Source organism: Haliotis cracherodii, unplaced genomic scaffold, assembly GCF_022045235.1.
Source record: "Haliotis cracherodii isolate W230 unplaced genomic scaffold, xgHalCrac1.p SCAF_21, whole genome shotgun sequence".
Classification (NCBI taxonomy): domain Eukaryota; kingdom Metazoa; phylum Mollusca; class Gastropoda; order Lepetellida; family Haliotidae; genus Haliotis; species Haliotis cracherodii.
The window spans coordinates 4,123,611-4,144,565 of NW_027266277.1; the positions used below are offsets into that span (position 1 = coordinate 4,123,611).

General features: G+C 36.8%; 1 protein-coding gene across 1 annotated transcript; it reads right to left on the reverse strand.

Annotated features, from left to right (window-relative positions):
- Positions 1-281: 281 nt before the first annotated feature.
- On the reverse strand, positions 282-17,534 carry LOC139470979 (cyclin N-terminal domain-containing protein 1-like). Its single transcript, XM_071253295.1, has 8 exons — positions 17,517-17,534; positions 15,135-15,272; positions 13,733-13,836; positions 11,124-11,289; positions 7,435-7,597; positions 5,182-5,326; positions 1,120-1,210; positions 282-421 (listed from the first exon to the last, which is right to left on the reverse strand). The coding sequence occupies exons 1-8, from the start codon at positions 17,532-17,534 to the stop codon at positions 314-316; spliced, it is 933 nt and encodes a 310-aa protein (XP_071109396.1). The 3' UTR covers positions 282-313.
- Positions 17,535-20,955: the final 3,421 nt, after the last annotated feature.

The window sequence follows — 20,955 nt, forward strand, 5'->3', positions numbered from 1 at the left end:
CAAATCAGTGTCAAACACTTTCGCTCCCAATATATCGCAAAACGTATTGCAATACAGACACCTGTATTTCGTTATATTGTAATACAATTATTTTGCCAATACACAGCCCTAACATTAAGTAATTCAAAATTACTGGCACAAATTTATCACAAGAAAATCAATACTGATAAAATAAAATTTGTTCTTTCACAAGTATCACAAATCCATTTTATTATCATAAGATGCTGTACACTGTCACCTGTAGTGACGTTTGTGCAGAACACAAAGAGAGTTCTGTGAAGACACATGCTTGTTTGCCAGTGTTTGATGTTCTTTAAGGGGTGTGGCTTTTGTTTTCTTGTACAACCTCAACAATGACGGTAGCAAAGTCCACAATTTCATCTTTCACAATTTTCGTAATGAGAGACAGATTCTCTAAAATCTGAAAAATTGAATAGAAGTGCAAACACTGCCATATTATGACATTCATGTATATCAATGATTATTTTCATGAAGAAAATTAAACTATATATGCTGTGAGAAAACCTTCTTCCTTGACTAGAAATATACAAACCAACATCATCCCTTCCAATGTGTAAAATGACTTGTCACAATATATGATGTAAGTAATTTTAAACCTTTATTGTTGCTTAAAAGATATATAAAAAGATTTTAAATTCCTATAGTCTGAAAGTTTCTCAAATTAAGACTCTTTATCAGTGCTCTGCTGACATCACGTTTAATGCGTTCATACATCCAACTTGGAATGGCAAGGGACAGATTCAGTGAACAGGCTTGTTTTGTTAGGAGAACAGTCATGAGGGGCACCTGTCTCACAACATCACCATTTACAGTGTTTAATGTAGATAAGAATTGTAATCCTCATCAACCTCAGTATAAAGACAATGCCATTTAATTGGAACAGTATTGCAATAGTTAAAAAAAGAAGTGTCATACTAGTGCACTAGCTGTAACACAAACAAGGTGTGTTGGTGATAGAACAGCTGGTAAAGTACTTACAAGGTTGGTGGTTACAAGTATTTTCAGTACATCTATGAAACAATTGTGTCAGTGTCAACTATTCAAATGCACTCAGCCTATGGACAAGTAGATTGTCCAATCCCTAGCGCGAGTACTCACAGTGTCCGTGGTTGACATGTCCATGATGAAAGCAGAGGCGGTGATCACTGCTGTCCCCAGTAGCAGCATGTCACTCAGCATCTCACTCACTCTAGGGAATAGAACCATATTGTATGAGCGCATATCTTACATGGTTCATACTCTCACTCTAGGGAATACAACCACATTGTATGAGCGCATATCTTACATGGTTCATACACTCACTCTAGGGAATACAACCATATTGTATGAGCACATATCTTACATGGTTCATACACTCACTCTAGGGAATACAACCACATTGTATGAGCGCATATCTTACATGGTTCATACACTCACTCTAGGGAATACAACCATATTGTATGAGTGCATATCTTACATGGTTCATACACTCACCCTAGGGAATACAACCATATTGTATGAGTGCATATCTTACATGGTTCATACTCTCACTCTAGGGAATACAACCATATTGTATGAGTGCATATCTTACATGGTTCATACTCTCACCCTAGGGAATACAACCATATTGTATGAGCGCATATCTTACATGGTTCATACTCTCACTCTAGGGAATACAACCATACTGTATGAGCGCATATCTTACATGGTTCATACACTCACTCTAGGGAATACAACCATATTGTATGAGCGCATATCTTACATGGTTCATACACTCACTCTAGGGAATACAACCACATTGTATGAGCGCATATCTTACATGGTTCATACACTCACTCTAGGGAATACAACCATATTGTATGAGTGCATATCTTACATGGTTCATACACTCACCCTTGGGAATACAACCATATTGTATGAGTGCATATCTTACATGGTTCATACACTCACTCCAGGGAATACAACCACATTGTATGAGCGCATATCTTACATGGTTCATACACTCACTCTAGGGAATACAACCATATTGTTTCAGTTTCAGTGAGTTAAGTTTTAAGTCACATCGGCAATATTTCAGCCATATCGTGACTATCAAAGGTAAAATATTAGAAATACTTGGAAAACGTATAAAAACCTACCAACGATGGGCAGTAAAATAACTAGATTTATCACAGAGAAATATTTAAAACTAGTAGGGAATCATAAAATGGATAGTACGATACATAACAATACATTATAAAAACAGGCTATGATCTCCAACAACTGAAGGTAGATCACCATACTGGGGACCATGGGGACTTACAGTACTTTTGCTACCTGCATGGACCCCAGCTGGATTTACATCATCCCTTCAGGTGTTGGCCAACCATATTGTATGAGTGCATATCTTACATGGTTCATACTCTCACTCTAGGGAATACAACCATATTGTATGAGTGCATATCTTACATGGTTCATACACTCACTCTAGGGAATACAACCATATTGTATGAGTGCATATCTTACATGGTTCATACACTCACCCTAGGGAATACAACCATATTGTATGAGTGCATATCTTACATGGTTCATACTCTCACTCTAGGGAATACAACCATACTGTATGAGCGCATATCTTACATGGTTCATACACTCACTCTAGGGAATACAACCATATTGTATCAGTGCATATCTTACATGGTTCATACAGATATGGAACACTATAATTCAAGGCCTTTTCATGGCTTTTCAAGTCTCAATTTGAAGGTTGGTTGTTTGTTGGTTTGTTGTTTAACGCCGCACTCAGCAATAATCCAGCTATATGACGGCAGTCTGTAAATAATCGAGTCTGGACCAGACAATCCAGTGATTAATATCATGAGCATCGATCCACGCAATTGGGATCAATGGCATGAATCAACCAAGTCAGTGAGCCTGACCACCCGCTCCCGTTAGTTGCCTTTTACGACAAGAATAGTCACCCTTAACAGCAACCATGGGTTGCTGAAGACCTATTCTACCCCGGAATCTTCACGGGTCCTCAATTTCAAGGCCTAATTAGTTGGGTTATTAACCTCAGTCTGTCAGTATTTTATCAAATCCAGCATACTGTATATTAGTCATAAAACCAAACATATATATATATTAGTCTTAAGAACCAAAAAGTAGCATGAATTTTCAAATAAGATTGATTTTTACAACCAACAAATAAGATTAATAAATTCTGTCATGAAATCTTCAAGGTGTGTTTGGCAAAGTGTCATATCTATTGCTATGATAAATTACAATAAAACATCCTTGGTACATAACTATTAGACCTATGAAGATCCGGGCTAGAATAAGTCTTCAGCAACCCATGCTTGCCGTAAAAAGGCAACTTTGTTTGTTGTAAGACACGACTAACGACTTGGGTGGTCAGGCTCGTTGACTTGGCTGATGCATGTCATCGTATCCCAATTCGGTAAATCGATGCTCACAATGTCAATCACTTGATTGTCTGGTCCAGTCTTGACTACTTACAGACTGACGTCATATAGCTGGAATACAGCTGAGTGCGGCGTTAAACAACAAACAAACAAGCATAACTATTAATACTTTTAGTAACAAATTAATGTCACTTTGTACAAATTCAAGGCTTTTCAAGTTATTTTGGTGATTCTCAAGGCCTTTCAAGTTTGACACAAAAAATAAACGGTTTTCAACAGGGACCTTAATAATCAAGACCTTTTCAAGCTGTGCGAACCTTGTCTTAACAAGCTCCTGGACAAGTTTCTTCATGACAGGTTGAAATACATTTTTAAACTAACATTTTCAATTTGATTTCAACTGAAGCAGAATTAAAAAGCACTTTGCAAGACACTATAGTTGGGATAATTTAAACCTTGCTATGTCAAAGGTTAGGACAAAACTACATTGTTTTAGGGTAATTTCTGTACATAAAGCTCACAGTCCAAACAAATGTGAAAACTCCAAATTTCTTTCTCTCCACCTCCATCCCGAATACGATATAACAGGTTTTATGGTTTCGTTAGGTTTGTTTGTTGTTTAATGCCACACTCAGCAATATTCCAGCTATATGACGGCGGTCTGTAAATAATCGAGTCTGGACCAGACAATCCAGTGATTGATATCATGAGCATTGATCCACGCAATTGGGATCGATGACATGCATCAACCAAGTCAGTGAGCCTGACCTCCCGATCCCGTTAGTCGCCTCTTATTTCAAGCATGGGTTGCTGAAGACCTATTCTAACCCGGATCTTCACGGGTCTTATGGTACATACTTTTATATAAAGACAGTTGCATATAAATCAACCAGCTATGATTCTTTCATGTGAACTAAAGAAATGACTATGTGAGCGTTGTATTACTATCAGTTAACGTCATAGTTGTTCCGAATATAATTATATGTGTGGTGTTATTTCTGATTATACTCTATATGGACAAAACACAAAGATTGTAACATTGACAAATCACTTCAAACCTGACAGAAGCAAACACTTCCTTTGACAGACATTGATTTGTCCTTCACCTGATGATGAAATGGTTAAATACCATTACTTAGGCAAAGTACCACCCATCTATCTTGCACATATCAACACGTCGATCCTAGTGGTTGTTCACCACTGTGGTCTTATATGACTATGATAAAGAAGTTCCCAATTCTTGAGGTGTAAAACTGAATAACACAAAGCAACAAGATTCTGCAGCTCACCTCACTTGGGAAGAAATAAGTATTATCAGGCTTAAAATCGGATCAGAATTTCTTTGGAAATATTTTGTGACATCACAGCTGACATCAACAAAGTTTCAGCTCTATGGGCCTTGGAGTTTCAGTTGGAAAGTAAGAAATGCAGTAACTCGAAAAACAGAGGTACCAGCAGGTCAAAAGGTCACAGCTTGGTCATCCAAAAATCAAATAATATGCTTTCAGTGAGGAGAGCTAAAGAAATATATCAAATATTATTCAGTATGTAAAAATATGTTTGCTGTAAAATTGAAACAGCACTAATGTGGTTTTCTACGTTCCACTTGCTACTGGCTAGCATATTTTCTTTCAGTCTTTTATGTACTTCTTGTAAATCAAGAGAACAGAGACTATTCCTGCCTACTCTGTGATACCCTGTCGGTGAGGATGTCTGTATTTTCATTGCTTAGATACATCAAAGTTTGCCATTTGGGCCGGGGGAAGGCTAATCTAACCTGTTCTGTAGTTGTGTATTCTCTGAAGTGCATACAGTCTTGAACAGCTTCTCACATATTTCCGACCTCTTCAAGTTAAACAAATACAAAAGTTTGATGGCTGTTGAGTGATACAACTTTACATCTGTTCCTTTGTCATTATGCCCTGAAATGAAAATAGGCATAATCAATAAAAGTGTCAAGTACTGTTATGATAGAACTACAGTTTTTGTCCACTAGTCCTCATATTGATAACACACAGCAAAACCCTTAAAAATGGCAAATCCTAGTAGTCATAATGATACCTTTACTATTGAGTAAGTTTGATTTTACGACGCATTTAGCAATATTCCAGCAATATCACGGCGGGGTACACCAGAAACAGGCTTCACGCATTGTACTCATATCAGGAATCGAACCCAGGTCTTCGGCGTGACGAGGAACGCTTTAACAACTAGTCTACCCGACCGCCCCTCTTAACTATTGGGCAGTTTAACAAATGTTATATTTGGGATAGTAAAGTACAGATTCCTGTAATTTTTTGGGTTGAGTCCCATCTGGGATTCAAACACACACTTCCACCAACTTAATTGCCAGCACACAAACTCAGCAATCTAACCCAATTAGCCACCTAGGCTTCCACAAAAAAGAAAGTCCGACAACTTGCACTGTGTATTCATATTGGGCAGTTTGCAGTTTCTATCACTGTATTGACAATAATATGAACCTAGTCACTATGGGTAAATAATATGTGAAGATGAAGAAAGAAAAAGAAAACAAGAGTAGCGCTTTACTTTTGCATGCAAACAACTTTAACCACTTGTAAGCTAAGGAAGCATCTTCACTTGGTAATTGGTGAAACAGCAGACTTATGGCTACTGGGTGGTTACAGTCTGAGACCTGGCTGCTTGTGCATCATCGTAACAGGACATTCGTAACACAAATGTAATAGTGCTAGTACCGAAAACAAAATAAGACAATAGTCCAAGGATAGGCATCAGAAAATGCTAAATTGGATGATACTCTTTCGTCAACATGTCATTAGTTCCTATGATGGCTTTGAGCAATGTATTTTGATTTATTATCTTAAATCTATTGCAGATCCATCTGATTTTAACACTTAACAATTATATTCAATGGGAATAAAAACAAAAAAAACCAAAAAACAGTGTCTAAAAGTCTTGTTAATGTCCAGTATAATAGGGTTTCACTGGGAACAGTCCAGATTAATGGTATACAATCAGGGAGTAACAATTACAAAACATTGTACCAAAATGGTCAAAGCTTCTCTTGATTTTAAACATTCTATAATGAAAAGACCTGAAAACAACAACATAGTTCAATAAATGTGCAAAAACAATGCCTTAACTGCACTAATAAACAGGAATTTTAAGCTTGATATTTCATATACCTTTCATAACACCTTCAGGCCATGAGAATATTTATGAACAAATGTTGAAGTCTACGGCATATTTCCATAAGCCAAGTCTAAATCCACCACAAACCTTAAATTATGAGGAATTAAGTTACTATGTCTGGTAGAAATTTAGAAGATGCTTTCATAAACAAATTCCTATTTATGAATTTCCAAATGAGTGAATAAATATGCCTTACCATTACTTTAGACCTCACTGGCTCCTAGCATGACTTCCCCATGCATGTTGCTTAAAACACATGCTGATTTGACCACACCAGTCTGTGATTATCTCCCTTCTTATTAAGGTTGACATAGAATTGGCACATGATCAAAAAGGAAACATAACATTCAAAACCAGGAAATTAAAATAACATCCTAACCATTACAATTATTTAATATTGTATAATACTGTCGTTATATGCAATACATAATTGGTGGAAAATCTAGAAACCAGATTTCATACCTCCTCAACCAATTGAGGTATCATAATTGATAAAAATGGAAATAAACATTTTGAGCATTACAAATGGTGAATCATTGGGAATAGTCCAGATTGATGAAATTTCACCGCGGACAGTCCAAATTGGTGGGGTTTCATTGGGAAATGTCCAGATTAATGGGGTTTCACTGGGAGAAGTCTAGATTATTTGGGTTTCACTGGGAAAAGTCTAGATTGATGAGGTTTCACTGAGAACAGTCCAGATTAATGGTGCTTCATTGGGAAATGTCCAGATTAATGGGGTTTCACGTGGAACAATCTAGATTAAAGGGGTTTCACTGGGAACTGTTCAGAACTATGGGGTTTCACTGGGAACAGTCCACATTGATGGGGCTAGCTTCATCTGTGTCTCGCGCACCTATAATTTCCAGTAGAGTCTCCACATACTGCAAGGGTGACAGAACTGCAAGTTTGAACTCAAGAGTTTTCAGAATGCGTAATTCTGATTGAAGAATACTGCCTGCAGTGTAGTTATGGCCAAGTTCACATAAGAATCTACGGGCTCTGTTAACTGATATTATCTGAAATGAAAGAGGAGTAGTTTAATGTGTGATTAAACAAAACATACTTTCATTTTTAATAAGCTCAGGTTTTACAGGAATAGATGTCAAAAAACATTATCAGCTGATCACCACATAACACCAGAAATACCAGTCAGCAAATCCGAACTGAAGTACGCAATTCAATACCATTATTGTACTATCTTGCTATTAAAATGTGTTCGCTGTATATCTGCACTAGTGTTTGTAATATATTTTATTAATTTTATTCAAAATTTCATTTAGTATTGTTTTCATTAAGTTAGGTTAAATCGTGTGTGAAGAGATACAGCAACCACAGTCAGATTACCGCTTTTGACACATTGCAACAAACTTTAGTCGGTAAAGAACGGATACATATATTAAAAATGCCATATTTTGACTCGTTAAAAGTCATATTTGTGGCAATTTGGCTAATATATGTCAACATAGCGTTTTCGCAATCCAAATACAGGAAGTCCCTACGGTGACTGGTCAAATTGTTCCATACGTAAAAATATTCTGCAATGTGTTTGAACTTTGAATTGTTTTGAAGGAAAGTCAGAGAAAGTTCCACTTGAAGCTTAACAACGTCAGTAGTCTTGTTATTGTAAAATAATTTTTACTGTTCCAAAATTATGAAAGGTTCAATCTTGTCATGCTTTAAGTCTTGTTTTTTTATATCTTTGCGTAGCGAGATTTATCATATAATGGGTAGGTTTCTCGGCAGGATAAAGCCAACGGATAAAAACGATATCCGTTGGGGTCATATGCGGATAGAGATGCAAATATCAAAGGTCAAGTAGGGACTACTTTTTGAGTTTATAAACAAACATGGCGTTGCCCTGGTCATTCGGCAATCGAGTCAGAATTAACCATCAAGAATCTGGATAAACTACAGAGATAATTGCTATCATAAGCAAAAGAACAGTCTAATAAACTTAAAATCAGTGTCTAAATGTGATGTCGCTAAGGCATTTCATAAGTTTTGGCAACTTTGGAGATATAAATTTCGAAACAATTTTGCGAGGTCACTAGGCCTAGCCAAGCGAGATCAGTAGCCATATCTGTGCTTGTCGACCTCTGCGGCTTGAAACCTTTTCCACCAATTAAAATAGTTGGATTTGGCCGAAATATATTTGAATTGTTACCTTGTTTCGTTTTGTCGCTGTGTGTACATCTGATTGCACTTCTAACGTTTTGACAGGACATGCCGACTGTCAACAACGTCTGATCGTGGCCATGACGTCTCACAGACTAGGGTTAGAGTAGCTTCCCTTTGACAAAGGGCAGTTACTCTAGCAGACAGACAGATGGATTGCCGCGAAATGCAAGTAAAATCTTTTGTTGCTATGCGTATATTTTGCTTCGCCACTGTATAAGAAACAGATTTGGAACTATATTGGCTACTGTCACTGTCCGACTGACACATCACTTACCCTGTGACGTAATAAATATTAATGCGCGCATTCCAGGAAAACTCGCAATGTTTAGGTAATGTTTGTGAGAGAGGAAAAGCGATTTTCAAGCACAAAATTAAAGAATGACATTATTAGGCTCACTAAATACAATGTTTATTCCTAATGCAGGATATTTACCATCCCCAAACATACTCGCGTGATAACCTCTATACGTATCCTATCATGACCAGAATATCGAGATGCGTATCGTATCGTGACCTTCCTGTATCGTTGCAGCCCTAATCAGAGGTAAACAAAACAATTTACTGTTTACCTATGGAAGGAATTGATACACAGGTTAAAAAGCAAGGACAAGAATGACATTTTCAACATTTGTGTATGTTACTATCTGGTTCATTTATCTATACAGACCCTCACTGGGTTGATCTGTTGACAGAACCATGAGGATGACTTTTTGGTGTCATCTTGAAAACTGGAAGTCTAAGAGTCGGACTAATAAAATGAAGTCTGGGCTTGCAGACTAACAAAAGCAAAACATTCTGAGAATATGGATGTTTTTTATAATCATACTTTTGATGTTGATAAGAACAAAATGTCAACATTTCAAAGATGTGATTTTCATACTGTATTTCGGCCATATTGCATACATGAGGAGACTGCCTCCATGGGCTAGTGGTAGAGCTTCTGCCCGTAAAGCGGAAGTTCAGGGGTTTGATCCCTGTCCGTGTCATTCTTAAAGATGTTTAAGATGGTACTTGTTGTTACCATGCCTGCCACTCAGCATAAAGGGGATAAAACAAGGACTGGTCAGCTTGGAGTCGGTATACTGTGTATTCAAGTAAAACTGCGGATTTAGGATCTCAATGTGCTAGATAATAAAAGGTCAGACTAGCACAAGCACGCACGCCGCAATACAAGTGCAATAATATTTATCATGCCATTAAACCACACTTCACCTAACCATATGTGACGAAACAAACATTTACAATAAGAATTTGCACGTCTTCAGGACAAAACAGTGCGTTTTCTGGCTGATTAACAAACTGTGGACTCCACAAAGACTTCATTGACATGTCTTAGTATTCTTCAAATCACTGATGATGACACTCTTGAATTCCTTGAGTCTGTATAACTGTATTTGAGCAAAATAAATTGGAAAGATGTTTTTATTCTCATTTCTTCCAAGATGAATGTACTTCTACTGATAAGTGTGCTGTTATTTTTGTTTGGAGCAGTCACAGCCATTATAACTTGACAATAACTTAGTTCATATTACATCAAATATCATCTGTTGTTAAAAAATTCAGATAATTAGGCAATTTTAATTAGAAGTATAGAAGCTAAATTCCTGCATTTGTTTAATGAAATAGGGAAACTTCAAAGCGGTTACGTTTTTTCAAATGTAAATTGCAGCCATCAATCCTAAAAATCAAATTTGAGTTTCTACAAATGAGGTAATACAGATTCTTATATTTTAGAATTATTAGCAATTTAATAGTTTTGCAAGCATTATTCATAACTATAACCATTTTAATGCTGTCCAGAAAATTACAAATTAGAACCGATACAACTTATTTATAAACATGACCCGATACTATGCAGCCATTTATTGTCTGTTATTATATTTTAGTCCATGATTATCTGCTGCATCACTCATTCTAACTATAAATATGCCATTAACAGAATCCGGATACATGACAACTAAAGTTCCGCAGTGAAAACAACATCCTACCAGAAGACATCCTTAGGTCTCTGGTTAGTACGACTCAAGCAGCCATACTGGTATCAACTAATTTTTATACAGTTGCGCCTTTTTTCATATTTTTAATACATCTGTTCACCTAGCAGTGAATGGGTACCCAGTGGAATGCGATGGTTATGTGACTTGTAACCTTCTAGCACCTCACAGGCAGCATGGGTTGTATACTCCCTAGGGAGATGAGAAAGAAAATTGAATGTACACTGATGCAGTAATAATGGGTGTTGGTGCTTTGACCGTCAATGGATGGCCTATTGCACATTACAAATATCCATTTCTTATCATATTATTATTAATAAGGCACCAACAAAAACATGTCTGCATTTTACAGCACACAAAAACACAATACCCTGTGGTGGGATGTGAGTTTGCTTGCAATCTGACAACAAGAGGTAATCCGAAGAGCTTGCTGCTTGATGATCCTCTCTAAGATCTTGTCCCAGTCCGACCTCTTGGTTTGGCTGTCTGATGTAAGGACATGAGTATACAGCTCCTCAATGTGTCTGGTCATGAACCTGGGCACACAAAGAACATGCAGCATGAACATGGTGAGATGCAGGTGTTACTCCTGCAGGAATTCTGCAGGTTTCACTTCGAAATAATTATAGTAGTGCCTTCCTTACATATACAGACAAGTGTAAAGACTTTACAGTTAAACTTTATATTATTTCAAAGTAGCTATGGCTACTATAGCTTATCTAGTACAAACAGACCTGTATCATTTCTGTGCATACGATAACTTGTCCATCACATAAAATTGGTGAAGCACCTGACTAATTATATTTCACTGTGACTCATGAACCAAACAAATAACATTGTACTTGTCACAACTTACATAGTACTTGTAGCATTCTAACACATTGTTGCCTCCACAATATTAAGATTGCCTTCAAATTTAATATCAAAACCATGATCTATTTAATTAACTAGAAAAAATAAATTGAAAAACATTGAAGTACTGTTATTATCATTCTTTTTCATACTTTACTTCAGAACGGACTTACATGACAATTGGTTAGTTAAACAAATGTGCCAGCTGGTGGATAATGTTGACAATGTACCCCAATGGTATGGATTATTACTAATGGTACCAACTACTGAATTTGCTTGGCCAAGGATTGAGGCAGCTGTGAAGGTTGTCTCCCCAAACAACTATACGCCATAATCTCTACACTTAGTTAAAACAACAAAAGCAAACTACTCACTTAGTGAAATTGTTCAGGGGTAGGGATTAGATAGAGAGGAACAACCTTAGAGAGATGAAGCAAAGAAGGATGCCCACATGTTAACTAGAAGTTGGTTTCTTTACAAGTATATACATATAACAACAACTTGATAAGATAAAGTTTAGAGTATCTATGAAAAAAAATACAAACATACATGACCATATATTTCATAAAAGAGATTAAATGAGGTGAGTCAACCATTTAAAAGTAAGTAAACAAAATAAAAAGATATTAAAGTAACACTGGTATAAATATATGTAAAAATCCCCTTGCCACTCTTAAAACAAGAATTGCAGGTAGATCAGCTATCTATCAGAGATCTCCTAAAGCCAAGAGAAGCAATAATGAAGGCCAAACTAACTCTATTTCTGAAAGATGGCCAGCTACTCGAAGGTATCTGAACAGAGCAGCCAATTTCTTTCAATTTATGAAAATAAAAAATGAATTCATATCAATACGAAAAAACAAATCTTATCAAAAATATAAATCTTGTTGATACGAAAAATACCAATAGATATGTACTTACCCTACTCACACACGAGTCTCAAAGAGTGGCATGGGTCAACCAAAATTGCTTAGGCAGCAGATGACCTCTTAATTCTCTCAACACTACTGTCGAACCCAATCGAGGAGTATCACCACCAACATTCTATTTTAATCATTCAGTTTTCATGTTGTTAGACTTCAGGATAAAAGGAACAGGCAGCTGTGCAGCTTTATGGTTTTAGGGGGGCACGGGTGGCCCAGTCGTCTAAGGCGCCGCGATTCGCTGTGCAGAGTTGCGTCCCTTGGGCACGCCAGAAACCTATGATTGTGGGTTCGAATCCCGGTTCGCCCCGATTATGTTTCTAGGTTTGTCAGCACCATACCCGTGCTCGTGGGTTTCACCGAAGTGGTAAACGTCTGAGACCTGCATCACTTCGGGCTTTCCTCCCACATTAAGCTGACACGCCGTGATATAACTGGAATACTGTTAAAAGCGGCGTTAAACCCAACTCACTCACTCACTCACTCACTTTATGGTTTTAGACTCTAATGATTTTGTCATGTACAGAATTTGGGAGGATACCGCTGTGGTTGTGAACTAGCTGACATAGTAATACACCATGTGGGAACGCGGTTTCATAGTCCAAACGCAGTAGAACACGAGTTCCACGTCTTCACAAACTGTCCTTTACATTATTTAAATTTATGCCAAAACATGAAAACTGTTTTTGGATTTTAGAAACAATATTTTATATTGTAGCTACAAATTTTGTATGTATTTTAAGGTATTTTATTTTACATGCTTTTTATTATCAATTATTTTAGAAGTCTCTCCATTCCACATGGCTCAAATCACATCTTATTGTATTTGATTTGTATTCTATCTGAGGTGAGACTGGAATAAATTATGTCTGACTGTGATATGCTTGAATACTGCTTATAACATTCAGTCACTGTGCTTTCTGAAAACATGCAGAATAAGTGCTTGAAATATTTTTGTATTCTTTTGATATGATTGCAAAACAGTCTAGCTGACACAAGTCACTGGTCGGCTGTATGCCTTATTTTGCTGTAATAGTCTAAACATTACAGTAAAACTGAATCTACTTTCAATCACATTTTAGCATTAAAATAATTGTTCTATATAGCATCAACATTATACTTTAGAAATAGCACACACACACATATATATACTCAATAGTTCTTCTTCACCGCTTTAATTATTTGTGTCACTGAAAGAGCTCACCTATTGAATATTTCCACTGCTAAAAGCTTTACTTGAGCTGACATTTTCATCCTGTCACATGCCTTGTAGAGCAAATCAACATGCTTGAAACTCTTAAAGCAATCCTACAACAAACATCAGTACATCAAGCTTGACATATTAGTAAATGAGTATAAATTGTAATATTTTCACCTAGGATATCCTTCTAGTCAAGTAATGTAGGGAATGCAAAAGGTTTTAAGTACCATTGGGCACCCTGGTCAGACACTCAGCACACTCGCCACGTGAAATAGAATCACAAAATATCATGATTATTAATTATCGAAGATAACTGCATGTGTGTTAATACTTATAAAATGAAAACAAGCCATTCAGGCGATAAGGAATATAAGTTAGAGTAATGACAAGAATTGAAAAGTACGCTTTTTAAGAAATATCCATTTTGCTAACGATGAACATTATCATTGAGTTTTGATCATGTGGTTACAATCTGGTTGGGATCAGTAGTCAGGTGACTGCAAGTGCCTAAATTTAGCAGCTTGTGCATTTTACGTTCATTACCAGCATGAACTGAAAAAAACCCACCAAAATGTGAATATATTGCAATTGAAGTGCTATTGACCTAGTTAGATATGCATGCACAGCAAAACAAAACAGCTCGCAGTCACCTGACTGCTGATACTTACCCGGATTGTAACCACATGATTAACAGTCAATTATTATGTTTATCTCCAGCAAAATGGATACTGTAATTGCTTGTTTTCACTTTATAAGTATTAGCACACATAAACTATCTTTGTTAAATAATAAATGTGATATTTCATTATTCGAGGATGAGGACAATAGTCATAAGAAATTATCTGGATCTAGTGTGGGTGTTCATCAGGACCATGAGCAGAAAGGTAACCTTATCAGCTCGGTATGAATCAGAAGCCATTCCCCTCCATCCATACACAGTATTGTAGGTTAGTATTTATTTTTTTTTGTTTTTTATTGATTAACGCTGCACCAGGGTTAAAAATTGGTACAAGTCCTATAGTCCTTGCCAAACTGCCCAATGGTAAAGGTATCATAAGGACTAGTAGAAAATTGCCATTTTTAAGGGTTTTGCTTTGTTATCATTATAAGGACTAGTGGACGAAAACTGTTAGTTTCTAACGCTATGCACTCAGCAATATTCCAGCTTCTTTACGATGGCGGTCTGTAAATAATCGATTCTGGACCAGACAATCTAGTGATTGATATCACGAGCATTGATCCATGCAAATGGGATACGATGACATGTATCAACCAAGTCAGCAAGCCTGACCACATGTTCCCGTCAGTCGCCTCTTATGACAAGCATAGTCGCCTTTTATGACAAGCATGGGTTGCTGAAGACTATTCTGACCTGGATCTACACTGGTGAGTATTTCACTAATACCTTTGTGTTGCCATTCAGTCTCTCTGAGTTCATGGCGCTGAGATCAAGAAGCCATTGTTCCAAGAGTTCAGGTGTGACACCACTCTCCTTGTGGTTGAAGAAGGGCTCCTGGGGGGTTCCAAATATTCCCACATCATTCTGAAACATTTCGCATGTGTATATAGAACATTCAAGTTATATCGTTTTTTCCAATATTTCAGGTCCATATGGAAGAGAAAAAACTCCAAAATAGGAACATATACATATATCCCTTCCCCATGCTAGTTCTGAGCCTGAAGTGAGGTATCAAGTTTGGGATTTCAAGTCAATTCCTAAAATTTAACTTGTCTTCTAACTGTGCAATTGTTCTTATTGTTTTGTAGGGTTTCAAGTGACAGTAAGACAACAAGAATAGTCCAAGATTAGGTCCTGAATTCAAATTGTCTTTTTACAGCCCCATCAGACAACTCCAAAACTATGCAAGTAATGATGATTTTACTCATTGTTTTCTTATTTAAACTGGCGTTCTCCAGTTTTCAAATGATCTTTTTCCCCTAAAAAAGACTAGTTGGATACAGCAAAACTATGACATTTACAGCATTGTTTTCCAATTTCTCTTTATCTTATGTAACAATCTGATTCCTAATATACCTATCCTTAAACATGTACAGTGTTCAAAATTAAGGGGGGTCCTGGGGTCCTTGAGATCGTCCCCTATGTTTTTTTTAAATCAAGGTACCCCCTAAATCTTTAACTTCTAACATTTTGGTTATGACAGGGACTCCTTGACTTTCAGGTTTAATTACATTTTGAATTTATCTGAAATACAGGATATGAAAAAACAATGTACAACCACATAGCATAGACATGTTGTAAGGATATGAATTCCTAGGAGTAACAGGGGCACAGGTGGCCCAGTCGTCTTTGGTGTCACAATTTGCTATACAGAGTTGTGTCCCTTGGGCAGGCCACAAACCAGTGATTGTGAGTTCGACTCTTTGTTTGCCCTGATTATGTTTCTTGGTTTGTCCGCACCAAACCCATGCTTGTGGGTTCACCAAAGTGGTAAACATCCGACATGCATCACTTCGGGCATTCCTCCCACATTAAGCCGACACCCTGTGATATGACTGGAACACTGTTCACACTGGCGTTAAACCTCACTCACTCCATGCAAACACTTGATCACTGTCACTTAATTACAGCAATTACTACAAGCTTTGGCCAGCGTTGAATTACAATATTGTAATCTTGTATTGTATTCTTAGGTCATCTTACTTGTGTGTTACTTAGATATATGCCAAGTGCATATTCTGTAATATCTTCATAAAATGATTTCAAGTAATAAATGTATGTGTATCAGGTATACAGTTATAGTAACTTGTTGTATTTCTTAATTCATAAAACATGCTCATATTCCATACATGCTAGTGTAACTGTATATAGACTTATTAAAGTAAATGATGGAAAATTAGTCAAAGGACATACTATGGACAGACATAAAAATGATGCATACCCAAGCATATTCAGACCTTTGGTCCTACTAAGCAGTGATTTGTGTAGAATTTCAAACTAAGCTCTCCTAGCAGACATGCTGGGAACCCTTCAGTATTTGATAGGTTATAAACTGGGATTTTTTTAAGTTATCATTTTCTTAAATTTTGAGGTATTTTAAAATTGCATTCATTGTTTCAATGCAATATTGTCAAACTACTGTAAGTATGAAAGTTTTTATTGGTACTTATAATTATACTAACCTACACTGGTAAGTTTCTAATTCCGGTTTTGGTAGGTGGACTTGCTGACTAATATAGGCCAGGGCTCGATGTAGCTATATAAAAAAACATGCACAAGTGCAACTTATTGAAAAGTGCAACCTAATATTTATATCAACATGCACTGAGTACATGTAAAAAAAAATAATTTGTGTCTGACTAACCCTTACTTGTCCACACAAGATCGATCTTTGAATACATCCAATACCTTTTATTTACCAAACTACATAATAAATCTCAGTGTCAATAGATATGTGTAAAAATCCTGCTTTCTCAGGTTTGATGTCCATCAAACTGTGGGTTTAAAGCTTATATGCACGTCCTTTTTACGTCACAGCAATGCGTCATCAATTTATGTGACACTGGCAGCAGAACAGCCTATGTTCCAACTTAGATCAATTTATGGGACTAGGGTGCAAGGTTTTGTTTGATGCAACTTAGTTTTCATGTCAACATACACCTGGTGCAAGTGAGATCAAGTTCATCAAATCGAGCCCTGTAGGCCCTGAAAATGGCTTCATATCTCAGGTAAGTTAAAAATAATAATGCTTGGGCACCTATTGGAGAAATAATCTGATAAAAGAGCAAACCAAACACAATACTCATCGTTCATCTGGAACTTCACTACCTGTGGTTTACATGCCATGTTTTCTTTTTCTTCACCCAAATAGCATGTCAAGGCGATATTTTCCAAAAGTTCTATAATAGAAAACTTGATAATTATAAACTTAAAATACATCACTCAGTGAAATGAGTCACTAGTCCAAATACAGGTCTAGGAAATAATCTTAGCTTTGCTAATAAGTCTATAAACCAGTCTGAGATACAGTTTTTCTTATCAACAAGAATACCAGTATTTAGGGTTGGGATGGATAACTCGGGTAGTCGGGTTGGGTGGGTACTGAGTAGGACCCAGGTACCCGCAGGTCTAACTAGACCCGTGGTTAGTCAAGTGATAAAGTGTTTCATGAATAGTATTGAATACACTATAACTTCATGGTTACACCACGAGTCACCAATGTTTGCTTTTCTTTCTTATTATTTCTTATGCATGCATTCCTTGTGACTTTTATATGTTTGAATAAAGACAAAGCTTCAGCCAACTTCAGTGTATGTATGACCAGATTGTTTCATATGTGTGTCTGACTACTTTTTGCCAGGGCTCCGGTAAAACAATTCCCAAGCAGACATTTTGTACCCAATTCTTGAGACTTATAGCAGGTACCTAGGTATAGTCGGGTAACAGGGGGTCAGGTACCCGGGCAGTAAACTTGGACTCCGCCCAGCCCTACCAGTGTAGAAATAAAACTAAAAGTCAGTTAAAGGGGCACTGATCTAACGCCATTTCCCGGATTGGTTGTTGCCTTTGTTATTGTTTTTTCCCCTGTGAGTACCCGGATGATACGCAACGCAACTGAGCGTGACTAGAGACTGGGCTACCGTCTGCAAGGACAGCTAAATAAACTTGGAGGCTGGAGGCAATATTTGTTTTACGCATTTTTGAATAAACACTTTTTTTTTTAAATGTGATCTATAAAGATTCGACAAAGGGCGCATGTTAATTAATTTCTTCAGCCTAAACAAACAGACAAAAAGAACGGCGGAGCTCATCGGAAGTCGTCATTTGGAAATACCCCAGATGGTTATAGTTTAATACTAAAAAAAAGGTATCCATGCAGTGAAAGCATTTTCGGATTTCGGATTGCGTCGATAATACGATTACTACTCCCTTGTTGTCATCAACGTTTTCTCGTATAACCCTACACGTGTGTATTTGTCGTCATTCACTTGATGCTCAGTTAATGAATTTATTACAGGTACAATTAGTGGTAGCACCACTTAGATTACCTGACAAAGGTTCTCATTTGGCATTTATTGTGTCTGGGGTAATTATTCAATCTATATCCAGGTTTGAAGTGAGGTGAAATGTGCGTTATGTAATATGCACGTGGCAGCCCAGCAAGAGATGAATGATCAGTTGATTTACTTTTTTAGGTAAATCAACGGATCGTTCCTAGTCATCAAAGGATTAACAGAAAATACGTTGATTGATTAATCACTGTTATCTTGCACAGTGGATATGTCAAAAGTGAGTGTTTACATGTCTAGGTTTACTAAAACAAAGGGAATACACTCATATCATGGCGTGAAGTGCCGATGTAAAAACAACATACTTTGTTCAAAGGGTTAACTGATAATACGTTGATTGGTTGCTCATTGTTATCAAACTCATTGGATTTTTTAGGAACCGTGGACGTTATGAAAATAGTTGTCACGTGGCCTTTCTCAGCCAACCCTTGAGACTTGACACCTATGTGAAACACCTGAAACAATCCAAGTGATCAGTTGAGAAACGAACACTGGTTATAATATCCCGAAACGATATATATCTTTTAGAATATTTGATAGTTACAGAGACACGTGACATCGAATAAGTTATTTTGTATAGCTGCAGATGAGTGGGACATTATTCCTTTGTGTGGATATTCACGGATACATTCCTCGAACAAGGAAGCTGCCTATTTATACACATAAATTTGGTAAGTTGTAATTATGGTATTTGCATTTTGTTTTCCTTCATTTGAACCGATTCGTTCTTGTTTCTCTACGTCTTGGTTGGGAAATTCTTCAATGCGCGATAGACGTTGTTTTCACAGGTCATTTCCTTTGTAAGCGTGTATAGATTACCGTCAATTTGTAAAATGTGATTCTCTCAGGCAATTTATAAAATGTGTAAATATTTCAGTCATTTTGACTAAAAGATCTGTCCAGATTGATTAAGACGATCAAAAGGGCCTACAAACATCACAACAGATTATTATGTAGGATTAGAAGCCAAACAACATAGAAATGTACTTTTCCTCAACGTAACATTTTCAGTCTCTTGGTGATGACATTAAACATCAAAATGTTTGGAATTCGTTATCGTAATAATACAAATGGAAATGTTTTTCAGTCACTTTGTAAAATAACTGAATATTTATACGTTTAATAAATATGTTACACATTTTGACAGTAAAAAAATATACACACTATAAAAAAAGCAATGCTCAGATGAAATATTTACTTTGTGTTGCAAGTCAAAATAGTGTAAACGAAAATCGCAAAATTACCAAGCAAGTGACTTATCAAAACTTCGTCACCATTACCGATGCTACCCACAAAAATACCTACATTTCCTTATTATCTCGAAAACTGTATTTCATTTTGTTGATCAATGTGACCATACGCTCTTATTACTACCGGTATCCATAAAAGTGACTAATGCGCTTACGAATGGCGCAACAGAGGTCGCGAGCTAGTCTAGATTTCTGCTCTACATCCGGGTACTCACTGGGAAAAAACAATAACAAAGGCAACAACCAGTCCCGGGGAATTGCGTTAGATCAGTGCCCCTTTAATAATAACCCATTTGGCAAAAATCTATTATAAATGATACTGCAAGACAAGTTTGGAACAGCAGATCAAACAAATATTTCGAATGTTACGTTTTAGTTTAATCTCTCTTTATAAATTCTTCGTACGAATATGTGCACACTCTCAATAAAATATCATTAAGAAAGATCGGCTGCTTCAGAGAAACCAGTCAGGCAAGTTGGATGCTTGACCAGCTGTTGACACGGCAGGTTCAGCTGTGACGTAAAGCATGAGTAAAATATGCTGTCAGCAGGACAAAAGATACTGATTACTGAACATATTCAAAACACAGGAAGAAATTCCGCATGCGTGGATAAATAATATTGAATACGATTACTAGTAAGACACAAGCACATGGATCATCACAAACTTATACCAAAACTAGCACAAGCAGACGACAAGCACCTGTCTCAGTAGTGTGTTATTATTTGCAATTGATTACTCTCTTCAAATCAATATAGGAATTCTATTACTGAAACGTTACGTTAAATGCGATACAAAACTTCTTTATTTCCGCTCCAAATAACTTTCCCTCATTACGGTGGAAAATATATCTCTAATTTGACTACAAATCATTTCCGTGCACAGACTGCTCCCAAACAAACGGATACGGAAATCGTCTTGACATGCGCACATCCATTTGCTAATAT

Bases quoted from the DNA above. Each gene is read 5' to 3' on its own strand.
- LOC139470979 (XM_071253295.1), bottom strand. The intron at 11,290-13,732 runs GTGAGCTCTTTC...TTGTGTGCCCAG, and splicing joins GCAGTGGAAATATTCAATAG to GTTCATGACCAGACACATTG. The intron at 422-1,119 runs GTGAGTACTCGC...TCAATTTTTCAG, and splicing joins ACATGTCAACCACGGACACT to ATTTTAGAGAATCTGTCTCT.